Below are 19,308 nucleotides of genomic sequence, written 5' to 3'. Positions count from 1 at the left end.
TGCGTGTGTGTGTGTTTGTTTTTTACTCGAGCAGTTCCTCTTCCTTATAACTACCTTAGCCCCCCTTCGTTAACCTCCAGCGAACATTACACAGTACACTGACATTGGTTCCACATTTTAGCAAAATGGCGGTGAAATGTAGCGACGATCACGCGAGCCTCGTCCTGAAGGATGCTCGCTATCGAGAGGGAGGAAGAAAAAAAGCGAAAGCAGAAAGCGTAATTAAGATAACCAATTAGGCAGATAAGGCGGTGCCGATGGTGGCACAAAACGCGAACAGCCAAAGACAGGATCCGGAACGTCGCTAGGGCGGCAACGAATCACGCCGAATTAAATAATCAAAAACCGATCGTTCGATAAATCGCCCCCGATAAAGCCCGTAATCTCTGGCCACGTTTTGGGTAATCCGGTGCCACCGTACCAGTCGGCCCAGCCAGCCAAAGGCACTTCCCAGGCCAGGCGATCGACTGAATAAAAATGCAAATGATGCTTCTCTCTCTCTCTCTCTCTCTCTCTCTCTCTCTCTCTCTCGCTCTCGCTCGGTTGCCTTTTGCCCCATTGCCAGAGAGTGCCGGATCGTCGTGGATCCACATACTGCCGGTGGAAAATGGGCACCACCCACCATGATAACGGGCATTTCCACATTTTTTTTGTTGTGTGTGTGTGTGTGTAATGTCCTCGCGCAGAAGGCAAATTGTCTCGCTCGTCGGCGTATCGCACAAGCAACAGGCCGATCCTGACCGGAACGAGGATAACGATCCCGATTTGCAAGCTCACCGAGGGCCCTCGCGAAGGAGCGGTAATCACTCCGGAAGCATATAAATTGAGATTATTTTAAAATCCAAAAATTCAATACCATGGCCGCGGACTCTTGCTTCGTCCTTGGACGCTCCAGCGTGGCGGCACTCCCTGCCGAAGGGTGTGAAACAAAAGTCAACACCAGTTTATTGGCTTTCAGCCTCAAAGCAGAGCGAGCGAGCGCACGTGTGTGTGTGTGTGTGTCTCACCCAGATCGATGCCCAGGCAGGCTAATCGTTTTTGCTGCTTGCCGAAACACGTGATGGCGAAAAGGGGGACACATGATGGCGCTCGGGTTACGCCCTCGAGCTATCGATACATAAATAATTTTGTGTGCAAAATTTATGTGCAATTTATTCATACACATTTACATTATCCCGACCCGAAGCCCGGGGGTTTGTGGTGCGGCGCGATATGGTGGCAGGCATAATTTTGTGCCGTCCCTTCATCTGCTTCCCATTTCGGTTCAGCAGCACCAGAACGGCGTGAGAGAGAGAAGAGAGAGAGAGAGAGAGAGAAAAAAAATAACATAACGTCGTCTAAAGCGAGTCGAATCTCATGAATGCGAGCGATCGGTTCGACAAGGGCTGGCAGAAGGTCAAGGACGCATGGCGGCATGGACAAAACCCCCCGCCCCCCCCAGAGCCCTTGACCCGATCCTGGCCAACAACAACGCGGTCGTAATGTTTCATGCATAATAAATTGGATGCACAGCATAATACACTGCGGCGCATAAAGGGGGGGGCGCCAGAAATGAATGATGAAAATTCCGGAGACACTAAATATGGGGCGCGTTTCAATCCGGCTCGCTTTCTAATAGTGGACCAGCGCGCGCGAGCGTCCTGCGATGATGCTACATAAATTTTAATGAGTAGTAAACTTTCGCCGCGGAGATAATGGAAGGCATAAAAATTCGCCGGCGGATCGGGGGATGCTGAGGACGAGGGTAAAATATGATAGGAATGATTAGAACTGCGTCAGTGCGAAGAAGAAAGAGAGAGCGAGAGAGAGAGAGAGAAAGGCAAATGGAGCAAGGATAGCACAGTCAGTTGGAGACAACACGCGCCGCAGAGCGCGCAGGACATCATCATTTTTGGGATGCTGTAATTGGGCTATTAATTATAAGTGGGGGTTGGGTTTTTTTTTGTTTGTTTTCTTTTGCTCCTTCCAATTGGCGCGCTGTACAACACAAGTAAAGCCCAAAAGGGGTGGGGAACGGAATTCGGTACTCGTAAGAACGTAAGTGACACTCAACCCACAGATAAGCCCTCTTTGTGTCGAACATGAAGGTGAACACACAACACGGCGCCAGGATGCGACGGACAGCAGCCTTTAGCAGGGACTTTACATTGTTTTGTTTGTTTCCTTTTTACTTCTTCTTTCTACTCTTTGCTATGCATGAATGTAGACCCCCCCCCCCTGGGTGAAGAGCTTTAAAACGCGAGCGCCACCGGAACTTTCTCGTACCGCATACGTAGCGCATACTTTAGCCGATTTTTCTTCGTCCTTTCTCGTAAGCCCTCGTTTTTGCCCTCAACCCCCCATTCTGCCGTAGAACGGTGTTCCGTTGATTGCATGCGTTTTTTTACTTCTTCATCTACTTCTTTCTTCTAGAGCCTTTAGGCATGTGTGTTTTTTGTTTGTTTGTATCAACCTCCATTTCCAACGTTTCTGGAATGCATTTTTCTTACTCGTTTTAGCCTCGAAGGTGAGGTGTTAGACTTTTTTCCGCTCTTTTCGGCCCGCGGTAGTGGAATGCGCAGTTGGTCCTTTTTTTTCTAGCGTCAAACCTTTTTCATCCCCCACCTCCCATTTAACCCTCATATCAGCCTCCTCGCTCCATCTAATGGCCGGTAAGCAATCCGGCAGCCGGTTTTCGCCTTCTCGCATTCATCCATACTCGTGTGCCTTTGTCGTTGTGCGTCCTTCTGAATATCTCCCAACCGCGTACGATCGCGATCACTGATCTGTCCTTCTCCATTTCCTCGTTGCCACCATTCCCTAAGCCCCGTTTTCCCAACCAAAAAAAAACAACGTGTGTGTCCTTCGTCGTTCGTTTCGGCATGGAAAGCAAGCAACGCACGCGTTCTGATATCGTTCCCCGTTCACCAAATCCGCAGCCGCATCCGAGCGTTGTTCCGAAGGCGCAAGAAATACACAAAATCGAACTGCCACCTGTGCGCCCCATCACCGTCATCAGCAGCAAGTACCTGTCTGCCAGAACACAGGGCCTTGACTGAAGAGCACCGCCTTGACTCCTAGTAGCTCGATCGATCCCGGCGACGCACCGCCCACTGACGACGGTGGCCGTCTATCGCCGGATCTCGGCTGTGACCATCGGTGTCCGCTTGGCAGCACGGTCAGCCTGCACACGCTGGCCGGCCTGGGTTCCTGCCAACGACGTTCCAGCTCGGACCGACCGGGTGGTCTCAGCCACAGCCGCATAAGCCTGCGCAGCGAAACAACCGGCAGCAGCAGCTACGCGGGCGTGCCGTCTGGTGCCGTATCCGATGGTGGTGGTGGCCACCATCATCACCATCAGCACCATCATCATCAGCATGCGCACGCGCATCACGTGCACCGTGGCCACAGCCATCGGCGACATTCGGCGGCATCGCAGTCACCGAGGTGTACGCATCATCGGCAGCACCAAGCGATCGAGCAACGGCACCAACATCAGGAGGACACAGGCGGCGAGGAAGACGACGAGATGGAGCAGGAGCAGGAGCAGGTGGTGCGACGGGACACGGAGCATGCAGATGAGGGGGAGGAGGAGGAGGAGGAAGAGGAGGAAGTGGCCGGAACGACGGCAACGATCTGTACGGAGGACGATCTGCACGGTGGTGGTGATAGCGCTTCGACGATGTACGCTGAAAATTGCCACTGCAGCCGAGGTAACCTTGTCACGACGGATGATGATGACGAGATCCAGCAGTACTTCGTGGTGAATCAACCCCAGCCACCGCAGCAACAGCAGCAGCAGCAGCAGCAAGTGTCCACGTTGCAAAGGAACCTCTCGAGAAGACCGTCGGTGACGAGCTCACACCGGAGTGCTCGAAGTACGCCGAGATCTCGACGTGTGACGACACCACTCAGTGGTGGAAGCTGTTGTTCGCATCACTCGCACCACTCGGCGGGTCCGTACCATGGTCAGCAACATCCGCAACACCACGGGCAGCAGCAATCACCGGCAGCACTCAGCCGCAGGACGCAGCCGGATAGTGGCGGTTCGAACGCAACCATTTCGAACTTTAACATTAACCCGGCACGGTTCCAGTGCAGCTACTACACGGCGGATGAGAGCGAAAACTCGTACTGTTCGATCAGCGGGGAGAATATCCGCCAGATTCAGACCCAAACGGCCATCCAGCACCAGCTGGATCGGGAGGAACAACGGCAGCGATTGCAACCGCTACCGCTAGGTGGCGCTGGTGGTGGTGAGTTGCCAACCGACAACGATAGCCAGCAGGACATTGCGAGCCTGAACGAGTCGCTGTTGTCAACCGTGGGCTCAACTTCGAGTGATCAACCTGGTGGATCGACAACAACCACGACGAGCACGACGACGTCGACAACGCAACGGCAACAGTTGCATCAGGTGCAGCAAGGAGCAGCGGGTGGGAAAAGCGCCGGCAGCCAGCTCGTCCTGACACCGTCGAAGATCACGATCGAGAACATTGGCCAGCTGTCGGAGATCGGTACGGCGAATTACGAGTTTGACGATCTCGACATCAACATCCCGGAGATCTTCCAATCGCCGTCGAAGATCAAGTGGAGCTTCTTGGCGAACCTGGACGAGAGCAAATCGAATAAGTCGCGCATCAGCTCCGTCTCGTCGCTGGTCGATGCGGCCAGTAGCGGCCGGGGTCGTAGTGGCACCGAGTCGGGTGGTGCGGATGTCAGCGAGACGGCCAGTGACAACGAGTACAGCCCGAATCGGATCCGTCGACGGCGTCCACAACCGCTACCCATCGGGGAACCGGCCGTAGGGTCCACATCCGGCATTCAGGCGTCATCGTCGAGCTGCAAGATCGAGGAGTTGCTGAAGAAGTCGTCGCCGTCAGCGTCCGCGTCCGATTTCAAGACGGTGTCGATTTGGCGCGCTGAAAACGGCGATGAAGGCAACGCGATCATCTTCCACCATGAGAGCGAGATCGTGGAGAACTGCTGCACGAACCATTTTTTAGACCACAGTAGCTACGATCTGTGTCGGGTGGACAATTGCGATTATTTGATCAAGAGCAGTGACACGGACACGGCCACAAAGCGGGCGTCTTCTTGTGGGAGTCTGTGCAAGAGCGAGGAACGGTTGAACAACGCGATCGCACCATCAGCCACGGTTGCGGGTGTAGTTCCGGCGAAACAGCTCGAGTTGAAGCAGCGAAACATCTTCACTTCGACGCTGGCCGGTACAACAACGACGAGTGCTGCGATGACATGTGCCAGCGGGACAGCAACGATGCCGGTGGCCACCGCCACGGTTTACAGCATCATCTCACCGGATCTGAAGCGATTCGAGAAGCAGACGAACCTGAACCGTAACTCGGTTAATCTCAGCCAGAACATGCCACCGTCCTCACCATCGTCCTCGTCGACCTCATCGATCTTTGCCGGGAACTACGGTTCATCGTTGTATCGTAACATCAACCACCAGCAGCACCAGCCACAGCATCAACCGCAATCCGAGCATGACAAGCTGCTCAACACGTCGACGATCTCACGCGGATCGTCACAACGATCACGCCTACATACGGCACCGGCCAGTACGATGTCCCGCTCAGCGACATCCAGCTTGCAGCGATCCTCAGCTCAGCAGCACGCAACAACCGGAGGATCTACGGCAACCGTCGGGTTTAACAACCAAACCATCAACAACTACCCAAGCAGCACGCTCGATCGTTCGACGTTGGGCGCCCGGACACTGTCGACCGCCTCGTTAGGCTTCAGTGCTGCCAGTGGCACACTGGACAGACGCCGGGAACCACGAACACCACAGTCCGGTGGTTCTTCAGCAGCTCCACCACCTTTCAGCATCACCGTCGCCGACGAAACGGCCACAGCAACCGTGGCAGCAGCCGCCGCAAGCCAGTTCTACAACAAATCGTACCACTACAACCTGACCGCACAAAACCAGCTGTACTTCCAGGCGTTCTCGAACCTAGTACGTGAGCAGGAGCAACAACAGCAGCAGAACTGCGAGTTCCACCAAGCGCAACCGCAAACTCCATCACCACAACCGCAACCGAGCTGTCCCCAGTGCTACGAGTACTACGGTTGCCAGGCACAGTACTACGCCAACGCGACCAACGAAGCGGACAGCGAGTTTGCGGAATGCCACGCGGGTGGCCCAGGTGGTGTTGCGATCCGGCGTGGTGGCTGGCGCCGTAATGTAGGCACCACGCTACGCATCAACGGGCTCGTGCGGGTGGTGCGATCAAGAGCCCGGAAGTGTGCCGATTACATCCGCCAGAAGGAGCACCAGAGCAATAACCGGTTCCGGCGGCGCAAGTAGCGCAAGCGGTCGCGTCCACCGACGTCCCAGTAGCCGGGCATCGAGTGAGTGACGAAATTCCCAAATCAATCAAACGAGCCCAAGCGTGGTGCGTGCGCCAGACGTCGTGTGAGGCAATCGAAGCAGGCGGAGAGTTGTTCCGATTTCCGTCGGGGAGCAATTTCATTGCGCCTGATCCGTAGCAGGCGCTGAAATACGTTGGCGGTACTACGCACGAACGCTAGGGTTAAATTTTAACGAGTACACTTAAGAGCTAGGTACACATGCACTCTGGTAGCCCAGCAAAAAACACATGAAATCGAAACGGTTTGAGCGAATTGACGGGTCAACGGAAGGCCACAAAGAAGCTCACCTTAACACATATTGCATGAGACAAGAAGAGTTCGATCGCAACGCGCACTTAGGTAAATTCTTAATCATCAGTTACGATAATCCGACCGAGCAGCACGTGGTCGCCCGGTGTCTATCCAAGCTGAGTAGCGAAACAACCGCCGGCAAAAGGGACATGTGAGCGAGCGCGTGTTTGAAGCTATTTTTAAGAAAATTAACAACAAAAAACACACGCACTCACACGTTAGGTTAAAAGTCCAGCATGTTAGGAATCATTCTCGCGGGCGGCGTTAAGCAATTCGGTGCATTAGATAAGAGAAAGCCACAAATGAGTGCATAATTACTCGATGCAAGCGCATCGGCAGGCGATTTCAATAACCGTTTTTCAATAGATAAGCGATACACGATAGCAAAGTAAGCGGAGTGCAGCGAGTGGCAGCATGAATTGATCACATCGGTAAAAGCTTCTTATAGCGAATGTACTGTAGTGCTTAAGATGCCGTCAGCACCGGCCACCGGTTGGGTCGGAAGTCCTCGCGGTCGAGATGCGAAGCGAGCAAGATGAAGCAGTCAGCAAGGGGCCTGGAACAAACGCCGCTGAGGAATTTGAAAAAAAAAATAAGCAACTTAATTCCACCTCGTCCACCGTCGTGGCGTTGAGGGAACCGATCCTGCGTCGAGGCACAAAAGCGTCTTCGATAAGTGTACATTTTTCTCAACAACAGAACATCAGAACCGGGCCTCTCGTCGCTCATGCCGGGCTTAAACATTTAAACATGCCACTATACGGCCCGAAATGGTCGGCGAGCACGAGCCGCGAGATGCGAGATGAAGCATAAAGTATTATTCTTACGTCACACGGCACCGGCACGGTGGTCCGTTTCCGCTAGTATTCTTCGAGCTAGGCATAAGGCTAGGTATAACGTATTCAATTATAGGAATTATTTAGGAATGAGCTAGACCATAAGCTAACGTTTGTTGCTAAGGACCACGTTACAATTGTGTATCGTTTTCTTGAGTCCTTCGTTTTTTTAAAAGCTATTTTCATGCGCGATGAAATGTAATTGTTAATCATCATTTCATCATTTCATACCCTTTCGGCTGTTTTGTTTTGTACATTCAAGAATCTATTCCGGTTACGTGAATCATTCGTCCTTTTTAGTGAAACATTCAAAAGTTTACTCTTGTTCGTGATTTCTATTACATTTGTCGAGAGAGTTTATATGAACTGGGATGTTGTGTGAGCCTGCAGGATGTAAAGATTTTCAAGGTGTTTTTTTTTAATCTCTCTCGCGCGCTCCGTTTATTTATAACGGAGGTTTATCTTTAGACTAGTCTCAAAGCAAAGTTGCTTGTATCTATAATAATGAAGCAAAAAAAAAACACGTTAAGAAATGCGAGTATCAACAGCAAACACTCGCTATAACAAGAGCAAGGACAAAGGACTTGATCATAGTTACAACCAAAAAAAAAACAAACAAACAAACATAAAACAAAAGAACATATTTTAAGCGTCAAAACATGTAGATAATGATTTTTCTGTACTTACGTCTTAGCAATTTGACAGAAGCAGAAAACATCAACGTAACACTACGGTTTAATGAAGATAAACAACTACAACTAGCGGATAGAGCAAACAAATATACAGCTAGAACTTAACCAAACTTATATCCCTACTAACAGTTTAAGCCTTAGTCGTAAGCGCCCTCTCTACCCTCCCGGAAGGAGGTTATCGCGATTGGAAGGAAGCATAGTAGAAGCATGTCAAATCACACCGTTGTAGTAGCAATTAATCAACTGTATAGCTATCACTGCATGCGAGGGGCTAATGGTAATGGTAGACGAGCGCCAGACGGCTCGGTCGGTTAGTTTATATATAAGCATATATAAATATATTGATTAATACGGTTAACTAGGGTTTTCGGGCTGCGAGGGGTTTCGGCTCTTACTCAGTTTAGACGTAGTCTGCATCCCTCGGGCAGACAGTAAGGGCGCCAAACTTAAGGCAAACCGGAAGTCGGAAGGATGCCGATATAGACACTATACTCAATAACGCATCCCGGGCCACCCGGGTGGCGCCTGTTGCAGTGGAGTTGGGATGGTAATATAATATTTAAAGTAATATTGATGCACTGCCAAAATGGTTTTTAAGAAAAACTTACATAAACAATGAACAAGGATACCGTTTCGAGGTTTAAAAAACGATCATCAAGTTAATGCCGGAGAGAGAGAGAGAGAGAGAGCGAGAGAGAGGAAAAAATAAAGTAAACAGACGAACAAAAAAAAGAGAACAAGCAAATGTTTCAAATAGGCAAAACACAGAGCGACAAGAAATACACCTTTTGATTGAGCGGTAGAAAAAAGCACATAGAGCCAGGAGCCAGATAGCCACCAGTAACACTTTGTAAATCAAAACTCCTCGATCGCTCTTGGAGAACGTAAATAGAGCATAAAGTCAGCTAGAAAAAAAAAACGATTTAAAAAATATATATACCAAATACTACCGAAGAGAGCAACCACTAAGATCAATAGCAATAACGTAAAGCTGACAGTAATACATTAAAAAAACAAAAAAAACACGTAAAGCTGAACAACAAAAATGGAACGCTAAATTTTCTAACAGTTCTTTAGTTTCCTAAAATTTTCTTCTCCCTCAGGAAGGAGTCGATTTTTGGTGTCCTTTTAACGTCTGTTTTAAACCTTTTCGTGTGCCTCTTCATCACAGCCACATTCTGGTGCTCGTTCCGTTCCGTTAGCATTTAGTTCGGTCACCGTTTGGTGGCTCGTTTCGATTATTAAACCAATGCCTTAATCATACGCCACGCCTTCCAAGGGTTTACATTCACGTTCACGCACGTCAGCGGCCACTGTGGCATTGTGGCGATGCTAGGATGCTTTCGAATCACTGCCAGAAGCGTTATAAAAAAAGGGCTCTCCCATTTCATTGTTCGGTCCCCTTTTTTGCTCCCAAATGGGACACACTTTCCTGTCCCATTTTGTATTGCCAACCATCCGACCGTACATCCGACTCGCGATCAGCCGCAGAGTGGAGCAAATGTACATGAAATCCGATTCGAAACGTCCCGAGAACCGGAAGCCCGTAACGAGGGCCGCAAACATCATTTTGTGCAACTAGTTTGCACACACCGCTAGATATCGTCCTTGTGACCGGTAACGTTATAGATAAACGAAGACAAAACAAAAACCCTCGAACAAATATCCACGCAAAAAAAAACCAGCACGAGTAAAGAGTTAATCCATTAAAAGCGAACATTTAAGAAGCAAAACCAAACAAACAAACAAAATCGTACACACAACCAAAAACGAGTTCGAACAATACGAGTGTCAGTAATCGAGTAACAAATCGCCCCGGCAAGCCCGGGCTGGCGATGGAGAGAATTTTCCGCCGTTGGGCGTGAGATTAGGCGTAGAGGAAATCAGCTAACATTAGTAATATTATCGCAAAAGTTTAACACGCACACACAAACACGAAAAAAAAGAAACAACAAATCCACATATATGCAAATGGAATGCGCAATTATGTAAGTACGTTTTTACGATCGCGCGTGCGCCTCCCCTCCACGATCGTGCGAAACGTGGCAGCAAAAACCAAACTATTAATTCATACGAAGCGGCATCATATATATATAGATATATATGACTATGTAACCTTTCCCCCCTGTCTGGTGGTGGTCTGGGGGCTGTTAATAATTCTAAATGTACATAGCAAAACAAAAAAAAAAACAAAACTGAAATAGGACGAGCGAGCAGAGAGAAGGCGCGAGGGAGAGAGAGAGAGAGAGAGAGAGAGAGAGAGAGAGAGAGCGAGAGAGAGAAAAAGTATTAGCAAATATCTTGTTGAAGCATTCTGAATCGAATTGAATAACTAACAGCATAAAGAGGACGAACGATCAGTGAAACAAATTTACGCTAGCGTGGGGCGTTTAGGGTGGGAGGGTTTTCCCGGGGAAAATCCTAGGAACTACGCCTGGCGTCCTGTGCGGTGAGGGAGGCGGCGAGAAGCGGTGGACCACGGGCAAACCACTTTACCAACTAAATAATACTTACACACCGCCAAAGAGAAGTCAGTCGCACTTTGACACATAAGAGAATAACGAAAAAAAAAGTAAAGCAAACACAAAAAAAAACTATTCAAACAATATCTAGGGTTTAAGGGATTACGATAAAAACTGCTTACACAATTACACAAATCCTCACACACACACACACACACATACACAAACATACAAACTCACTGGTTCACGAACAGGCGGATAGCAGATTCGAGCGGAGCCGGAAGCTGCAGAGTTTCCCGGTGCAGTGGCGGCAAGATAGGATAAGCAGCAGGTTTAGCAGACAGAGTTTAGCGACAAAACGAAATAATTGAAAGAAGAAAACTACACACGGCACATCCCTTTTGCGGAAGGAGAAACAAATGAGAAATATTTAAAAAAAAAAACAGTAAAGCGCGTGCCCTCGGTTAATCATGCAGCAATTTTTATCACAACCAATGAAAATCGATGAAAAAAATACAATTATATACCAGCGCGGACGCTTAAGTCGTGATGGAGACGGTAGGTGCGAGCCGGAAGGTTTGTTCGAAGGCAGCAGACGATAAAAAGAGCAGGAAATAGCGAATTGAAATATGCAAGGAAACACTTACAAGCTACAAGCGCTAGGAAGCTCGTTCCAAACTAATCAACCAGTTCAGAAAGGAGGCGCAGAACTAACCCTAACGAGGGAGAGACAGCAAGATAGAGCGTGTGAGAGAGAGAGAGAGAGAGAGAGAGCGAGAAAGAAAGGACAAAATGCGAAATAGTGGTTACAAAAAATAGCGGCAAGCTGCGTGTGGTCAGCATTAAAAACACAGAATTATGTACCGAAATTAAACGAGATTATGATTATCATCCATATTGCACCGTTCTGCTGGTCGGCCTCGTGAAGATGGCTCCCATCGTGGTAAGCTGCGCGTTTCCATGGAGACGATAACCCCCGTCGAATCCAGTGAAGGAAGGGCTTGAGAGAGGGATTTGTTCTGCTGCAGCCAACACGCGCGCCACCGGTGGCCTACTACGATGAGCAGGAAGCAGACCCGGGCACCGGACGCGTATTACGATTTGCGCCTGCCGTCGGCAGCATGCAGCGTTAGCACAATTAATCGATTGTTGCGTCAATGCGCAGGGTAATGCGCACGAAAACGATTGAGCAGGGTAATGCGCACCGAAACGAACAGAATGCGGAGCAAAAGCGGCTCATGAGTGTAATCGGGCGGGTTTTGGGGCGAGACTAGATTAGGGACTAGCATGTTTGGACTACGCGGGAGAAACGAACGGGCGATCGATGAAGGGCAGGCAGAGGGAAGTGATGCGAGCGAAAAGGCGCCACGTATGAGAAAGCATAAGATATTTATTACTTAATTTAACGATTAACAAACAACCGAGCAAAAACAGAAAAATAAATAAACCAAAATGGAAAATAAAATCAAAACGCACTTGGTTTCGCTTTTTCACTTCCAAAAACCTCCGAAAATATCACAAAACGCAGCCAGCGAAAAAAACAAAACAAAAATATGCAGCCAGTGAAATATATCACAGTACGCAACTTTTTCTGTAAAAAAAGTACGCAGCCAAAAATTATGTTCAAAAATAAGTACGCAGCCAAAAGTACGCAGCCAAAAATTATGTTCAAAAATAAGTACGCAGCCAAAAGTACGCAGCCAAAAATTATGTTCAAAAATAAGTACGCAGCCAAAAGTACGCAGCCAAAAATTATGTTCAAAAATAAGTACGCAGCCAAAAGTACGCAGCCAAAAATTATGTTCAAAAATAAGTACGCAGCCATTTAGGTTTCAAAAGTACGCAGCCCGTTCAAACATAAGTACGCAGCCATTGGTATGTGCAAGTACTCAGCCAGATGGCAGCCCAAAGAACGCAGCCAGTACCAGTTCAATGTTACCTCCTCAGCTCCTGCGCTCCTGTTACCAGCGAAAAATTTTTGGTCCAAAATCCGGTTTTTAAGTACGCAGCCATTTGGGTTTCAAAAGTACGCAGCCTGTTCAAACGTAAGTACGCAGCCATTGGTATGTGCAAGTACTCAGCCCAAGCAGCCAGCCTGGACGCAGCCAGGTGGCAGCCCAAAGAACGCAGCCAGTACCAGTTCAATGTTACCTCCTCAGCTCCTGCGCTCCTGTTACCAGCGAAAAATTTTTGGTCCAAAATCCGGTTTTTTCGGGGTCGAAAATTTCGGTCGCCAAAATTTTTTGCAACCTCCTGCCGTGCATGCGCTCCTGTTACCAGCGAAAAATTTTTGGTCCAAAATCCGGTTTTTTTGGGGTCGAAATTTTCGCTCGCCAAAATTTTTTTTGCAACCTCCTGCCGTGCATGCGCTCCTGTTACCAGCGAAAAATTTTCAAACGTTTTCACGGTTTTTCTTTCCGTTTTTTTGCCGTATTTTTCTCGTTTCGTGGGGGATGTTTTTCTTTTCTTTCATATACTTACATTTTCGCGTTTCTTTCGAATTTCCTCGCTTTTTAGGATTACTTTTTTTCTTTCAAATACTTACAATGGCACACTTTACGGATTACGTTTTCTTTCAAATCCCCACATAAAATTACATGCTTTTCGGATATTTTCACCCATTTTCCCCAGGAAATAAAAACAAAAGCGATTTCGATTGCATTGCAGTAATAGTTTGTTTTTTTTTGGTTGTTTTTCATTCCTTTTATTACACTCTTGCGTCCAACAGAATAAGTTAGTTGGTTTGTTCGTGATAGTGCCCATATGCTTCCGCTTTGTAACGACCGTAGTAAGCCCGTGGGGCCGGGATTCTACTCCCATTTCAAATGCATTTTCCGCTTATGCCTGGCGCGTACGTGTTAGGCTTCCCTTTCTCTATCCCTATATCTCGCGACTGCTCTACTTCTCCTAACTCTCGTTCTCTCTCTCTCTCTCTCTCTCTCTCTCTCTACGCTCTCCGTCTGCCTCTCAGGTGTGGTGTGTCGCGGACCCTATCGCTAATCGCTTGCGCTTGCCTTGGCCACGGATCGGCCCCAAAATGTGTTTGTGTTGTTTTATCTTTTTATTTTTTTACATTCAAAAATATATAATATATATTTACGCATATACTTTTCTATATATGTAACTACAATTTTCTTGTATTTCATACCATTTTCGCTTTGTTTCTTCGTCTGTGTTTGTCGTTTGTGTTTTTCTGTTCACATTACATTTACAGCTTTGCTACATATCTCTCTCTCTATCTCTCTATCTCTCTCTCTCGCTATATATATATCATTGTGTTCCATTTTGTTGTTCTTTAAAGTATGCTTATGTTGCTGTATCTTTTTTTACGCTACTCGCTACGCCCTCCGCTCTAGCATATCCCCTTTCTATCCCAAAGCCCTTCTTAGCCCGTTTTGGCAGGTCGGCCCGCGCTGAGGTGCTTCTGTGTACCTTTGATTTAGTAGCGAAATATTTGTCTCCCACTTGCGTACGGCGCTTTCGCGTTGTCCTGCCGAAATTGCTAAACCTCGGGCATCGACATCTAGGACACAGGTTTTAAAAGCCAATCCAATAGCCGTCCCGCCGCCGACCCGATCACATAGGTAATGTTTTAAACACGTAAGTAAAACTCCACTATTCTAGGTATGTATATATATATATATATATAGCCCGACCGAAATAACAGCGGCGACAAACGTACAACAGCTCCGATTAATCTGGTTAGGTTGGGTTGGTGGACAGCTGCACCGGATGGCTCACCGGATCTGGGAGATCCATTCGAAAAAGTTCCAGCAAAGACCGTACGGTTACAGAACGTGGAGAGTAAAGTGTACACAACGCTACACAGATACACGGTGTGATAGAGGTGGCTCCGAGAGGCTCGAGATAATCGAAAACAAAAACCGGAACTGTTTTTGCTCGTCGCGGATTTTAGCCCTGCTTTTGCGCCCTAAAGTGTGCCTCCTTTCGTCTCTCTACAACGCTGCTACACATAGAAAGAGATTGTTTTCCATAAGTCTCGTAAGGTTCATCGGTTAATGTGTGTGCGATTTTTTTGTGAAGGTGCGCTGAAGCAACGTGTGAAAACTGCAACCACCACCGAGGGGTCAACCGCCACTCACGCCAATTTCTAAAACGTGCATTAGAGAGGGCAGAGACAGCAGATCTGCCACACCCCGGGGTTGCAAACTTAAAGCAATCCTGCTAAGTCAAACCCAAACTCTAACCCGCTGCTTTGAAACGTTGGTATTTTACATGCGCCTGCGCCCTATGCTACGGTTAGTTGTGATTTATCTTTTTTTCGTTTTGCTTCTATTTGTGTGTTTGTTTTTCGCTTGTGTGTACATTAAAAGTAATCAGACTTTCCCGTTTTATTTCATTTACACACTAATCTGCTGCTTTACGTTTTTAGTTTTGTTTTTCCGCCGTCGCTCGGGTGCTGCTTGGTTTGTGGTTTTCTCACTTCCACTTCCGGATCACTTACAAGCGATTGAAATCGGTCATGAAAGGGTGCTGCTACGCTTCTGGGGACACTCTTGGGACACTCTTCTCGATCGTCCGATCGTGTGTGGTATAAAATGCACCTCCCACAGCTCAAGCCTACGGTAGAAACTGATTATAGCTGCATCGGAAATGCTTGGTTCTTGAGGGTGGAAATGAAAACTAAAACAAAACACGTTTTGTTCATCCGTTCCGGCTACTTGCTCTTCCGTGTCGTATTTTAACTTCCGCTGGATCTGCTTTCCTCAATTAACTCGCTCGCTAGAGCAGCTGCACAAAGCTATCGGTTTCCGTTCTCTAATCGATGGGATGTGAAAAGTGTGCACCCTTACTGAAGCCGGTTCATATTAGGGCGGCCCCCTTTATCAATGCCGAATGCGCGAACGATTCTCTCTCTCTCTCTCTCTCTGTATCTCTTTGAAAATGTGACAGTAAGGGTAAGAACAATATCTAGTTTTTAGTTTGTGGCTTCCCTGCACCCTGATCTACTGCCTGCTCCTGTCCAAGGGGATGCATGCGCGCGTTCCTTTAGGTTCCTGTAAAGCGACACTAATAAACCGTGTAAATTGGCCGTTTAAGATACTACAATGTGGGGGAGGAAGTGTGTTACCTTGGAAATACGGTCTTTGCTAGAAAACTACTAAAACGTGTGTTTGTGTATTTTGGACCAGTTGTTGATTTTGCTTATGCGCTCGTCGGGTCGGTTTCATTGTCTCCTCCGCGGATGCTAGGATATTTGTTTGTTTCTTTGTTTGTTTGTTTGTTTGCTTACTTGCTTCGGTATTGTTCTAAGTGCCTATGCTTCGATTCGGGTGCGATCTCCCCTCGCGATCCTTCCGGCGTACAGTTTTGAGTAGTTTGCTTTGGTTACTGCATACGTTAAGTTATGTTGTATAATTTTTGGTTTATTTTGTTTCCATTTTTTTATCATCCTTCCCATTCTCTCTCTCCCTCTCGCTCTCTCTCTCTTTTTGTTTTCTTAATACAAACGATCATCTAAGCACACTACCATTTTCTTTGTTTTATAAAAGCTTTTGGTTTTGTTCGTTTCGTGCACCACACCACCACCACCGTTCGTTTACAGGTAATAAATCAGCTCATCAAGTGAATATGCTGCTTTTTTTTATCTTCTTACTCTCTCTCTCTCTATCTCTGTATTTTCTACTTTTCACCGAAGCTGTACACCACACTAATGCGCAGGCGGCAACCAGAGGCTTCAGCCAGCCAGGAACGGTCCTGGGAGTGTAAATTCAATCCACGCGCTTCAACTTTCTTCTTTTTTTTGCTTCTACGTCTTCCCCCAATCGATCGTATCGTCGATCGGCATTAAAAAAAGTCCTTCACAACGTGCGCAAGAAGAGCAAGAAACCCTCGTGTTCCAAGAGCGCTAGAAAATGCTCCGTTTTATACCGAAAAACCTGGCTTGCTGTCCTCTCCCCAGTTGCCGCTGCTTTGTTTAACATTAAGTTTTGTTTTGTATATGTAATACGTTAAAGTATACGTATATATATATCTATATGCTATATGCACTCTATGTTAATTTTATTATCACAAATATGTATTTCGGTTTGATGCGTTCATTGTCCACTGTTTTGTCCTTACTTGCTGGTACTTGCGCTACTAAATTTGGTTAGATTATTATCAATGCGTGTGCTCTCCGGAACGGAATGCGCTAGGACGTTGCGTTTGGGATCAAAGTCGATCGCGCTGGCTGGAAAAAAGATAACGGTGAATGGGACAGAGGGACAGGTCTAATAATAGACACGCGCGATCGATGACTACACACGAATCAATCGCGAAACACAATCCGGAGAGCCAAAGCCAAAGGTTTTGGGAATGGAGTATGAAAATGGGACAGGGGGCATAAATTGCAACAAAAGAAACGTGCATACGCGAACGTGCATCTGCACGATGTGACATCACCACACACCACTGATTAAGGTACGCGCCCTTTACTCGACGCCCCGCTGGGCGAGAGTAAACAACCCTTTGAACCACACACAAATAGACGAGTAGAAAGTACGAATTCAAATGCATGGCCACTATATGCTGCTATAGAGAGAGAGTATCGAGTCTGGGTAGTAATTTGTTTGCTGTTTGCTAATGTAACCAACGCTTTATCGCGAACGAACATGTACGTGTGCGGATGCAGAAAACGGGGAGGGCGTCCATTTAGAGGAGAAAGTACAGCTAAAATCCTGCGGTAATTATGCGCTTTTTTTTTCTACGTACGGTCGGTATGCAGTCCTCTGGCTTGCGTGCCTAATGTGCGCGAGATAACGTGGCTTGCCGGTTTGTAACGTCGATCGGTTTGATCTGCTATCTCCTGCTCTCTCCGTACGTTCGATTAGTGTTGAGTATTTTTAAATTAAAAAAAAAGACACACACACACTCATACCTGCTAGGCTAGTTATCTGGCTTTTCTAACATTTTCTACTATTATCATCACACAGTCAGTAGTACACTCAGTTCGAAGAAGATGCAAAAAAGAACCATCGAGTAAGAATGTGGCCGCGCTATGTGCCTGCCATATCTCGCTAATAATTTGATGCTTTGGTTTCTGGCTACATACGTTGACTCGAATCTTAATACCCTCGGTGCGGGTGGTTTTGCTTCAGCTCATTAAAAGTACAAATAGTTTCAACGTGAGTGTGGGTTAATATTGTGTTGTTTTCCATCTAAATGCCAACCACCGCTCTTGCTTAGTCTTTGTTTCACATCTGTGTTATGTGTACCAAATTTTCCTACGAAAATCGTCCTCTCGTGTACATTCTTGAACGACAAATTTGCCACCAACAGGAACGCGTATGTAGATCCAATCAAACTCTAATCACTCGTTAGATGCAAACCAATTGGAAAAAATCGTAAAATAACGCGATCAACCTGAACTGAATTCCAAAATTCACTATCCGATTGAATTTTAAAGGATCCACCTTCACATTGTGACGCAATTTGATCAATTATATACTATCTTTTGTGATTATAAAAACAGGCACCATAAAAATAAAATGTGTCATATTCCCTTCGAGGGTACAATTTTCGTTGGCGTTCATTAGCTACTTCGTGTGTGGAAAAGATTTTGCCTTTCATTTATATGTGTCTCATTGATAGCGCCTAGCTATTTTGTATCAAATCAATCCAACAAATTACGCATATTCACCTTGCTCGATTCGCAGTATGAAGCACATTAACGTGTTACTTACTCGATCATTAAAAATAACGAACACAAGTCCAAAATAAATTCATCTCAAATAATGGGTCTGAAAGTAGAAAAAAAATAAAATGAAGAAAAATTAGAAACAATAATCATGCAAATTTACTGGCACTTTGGAAACGGAGAAACGTAAAACAACACATCGAAATCAAGACAAATCATTCTTCGGATAGTGGAAAAGCAAGGAAAATTAAATGAAAAAAATGGAATGGAGAAAATCAAAACATAACATGATAACGTGTGCTTACGTTTTGTAAAGATTTTTTCACTTTTTTCTTTTGACTTTATTAACTGCGGAGCAGTGTGGTTTTGTTGATTTGCTTTTGTTTCGTTACCATGAACTTTTATATGCATATATATATAAACGTGTAGTGTTATACAATTATCATAATTATATTCTCATGCTTGTTTGTTTTTTTTTGTATGTGTTTATCTTTCATTCCATGCCTGATCTCTAGGATAATTGTCTAGGTTTTCATTTCCACCAATGTTTAAAATTATCTGTTTTATCAACTTTTACACTTGCTTACATGTTTACTTGGAGCATAAAAACGATAGCTATCAAATTGTATTGATGATTTTGTTTCTTCTAGTTTCATATTATATGTCAATAAGGCAATAGTAGTTACTTATCGTAAACAATAATCGTATCGTACCAAAAAGCCTAAAATGTTTCCAGAACAATCCAGAGTGCCGCTGCTTGAGCTCGGTTAGACCAAAGTATTATATATCGACATAGAGGTGAATGTGGGGGAGGCCGACATACAAGCTACTATACAAAAACATCACCCCGTTCCCGGGGTTCATACAAGATCGGTTTTGTCGTCAAATATATCTAATATTGTGTACAAGCTTCCTCTGTTCGTTATGGCTAGTGTGCAAGATTCAAAAAGCATTTTCCATGAACGTTATGAGACCAGCGTTTGAAACTGATTTACATATCTATACGTATATGT

General features: G+C 46.4%; 1 protein-coding gene across 1 annotated transcript in view; it reads left to right on the top strand.

The window, feature by feature from the left end:
* LOC128725747 (glucose transporter type 1) overlaps positions 1-3,808 on the top strand; it is a 77,957-nt gene extending 74,149 nt beyond the window's left edge. The window contains exon 18 of the mRNA XM_053819514.1: positions 2,919-3,808. Within this exon, the coding sequence (XP_053675489.1) occupies positions 2,919-3,034 (116 nt within the window). The 3' untranslated portion in view covers positions 3,035-3,808. The remainder of the gene's footprint in view (positions 1-2,918) is intronic.
* Positions 3,809-19,308: the final 15,500 nt, after the last annotated feature.

Source organism: Anopheles nili, chromosome 3 (assembly GCF_943737925.1).
Source record: "Anopheles nili chromosome 3, idAnoNiliSN_F5_01, whole genome shotgun sequence".
NCBI lineage: Eukaryota > Metazoa > Arthropoda > Insecta > Diptera > Culicidae > Anopheles > Anopheles nili.
This window is presented reverse-complemented; position numbering and strand designations above follow the sequence as displayed.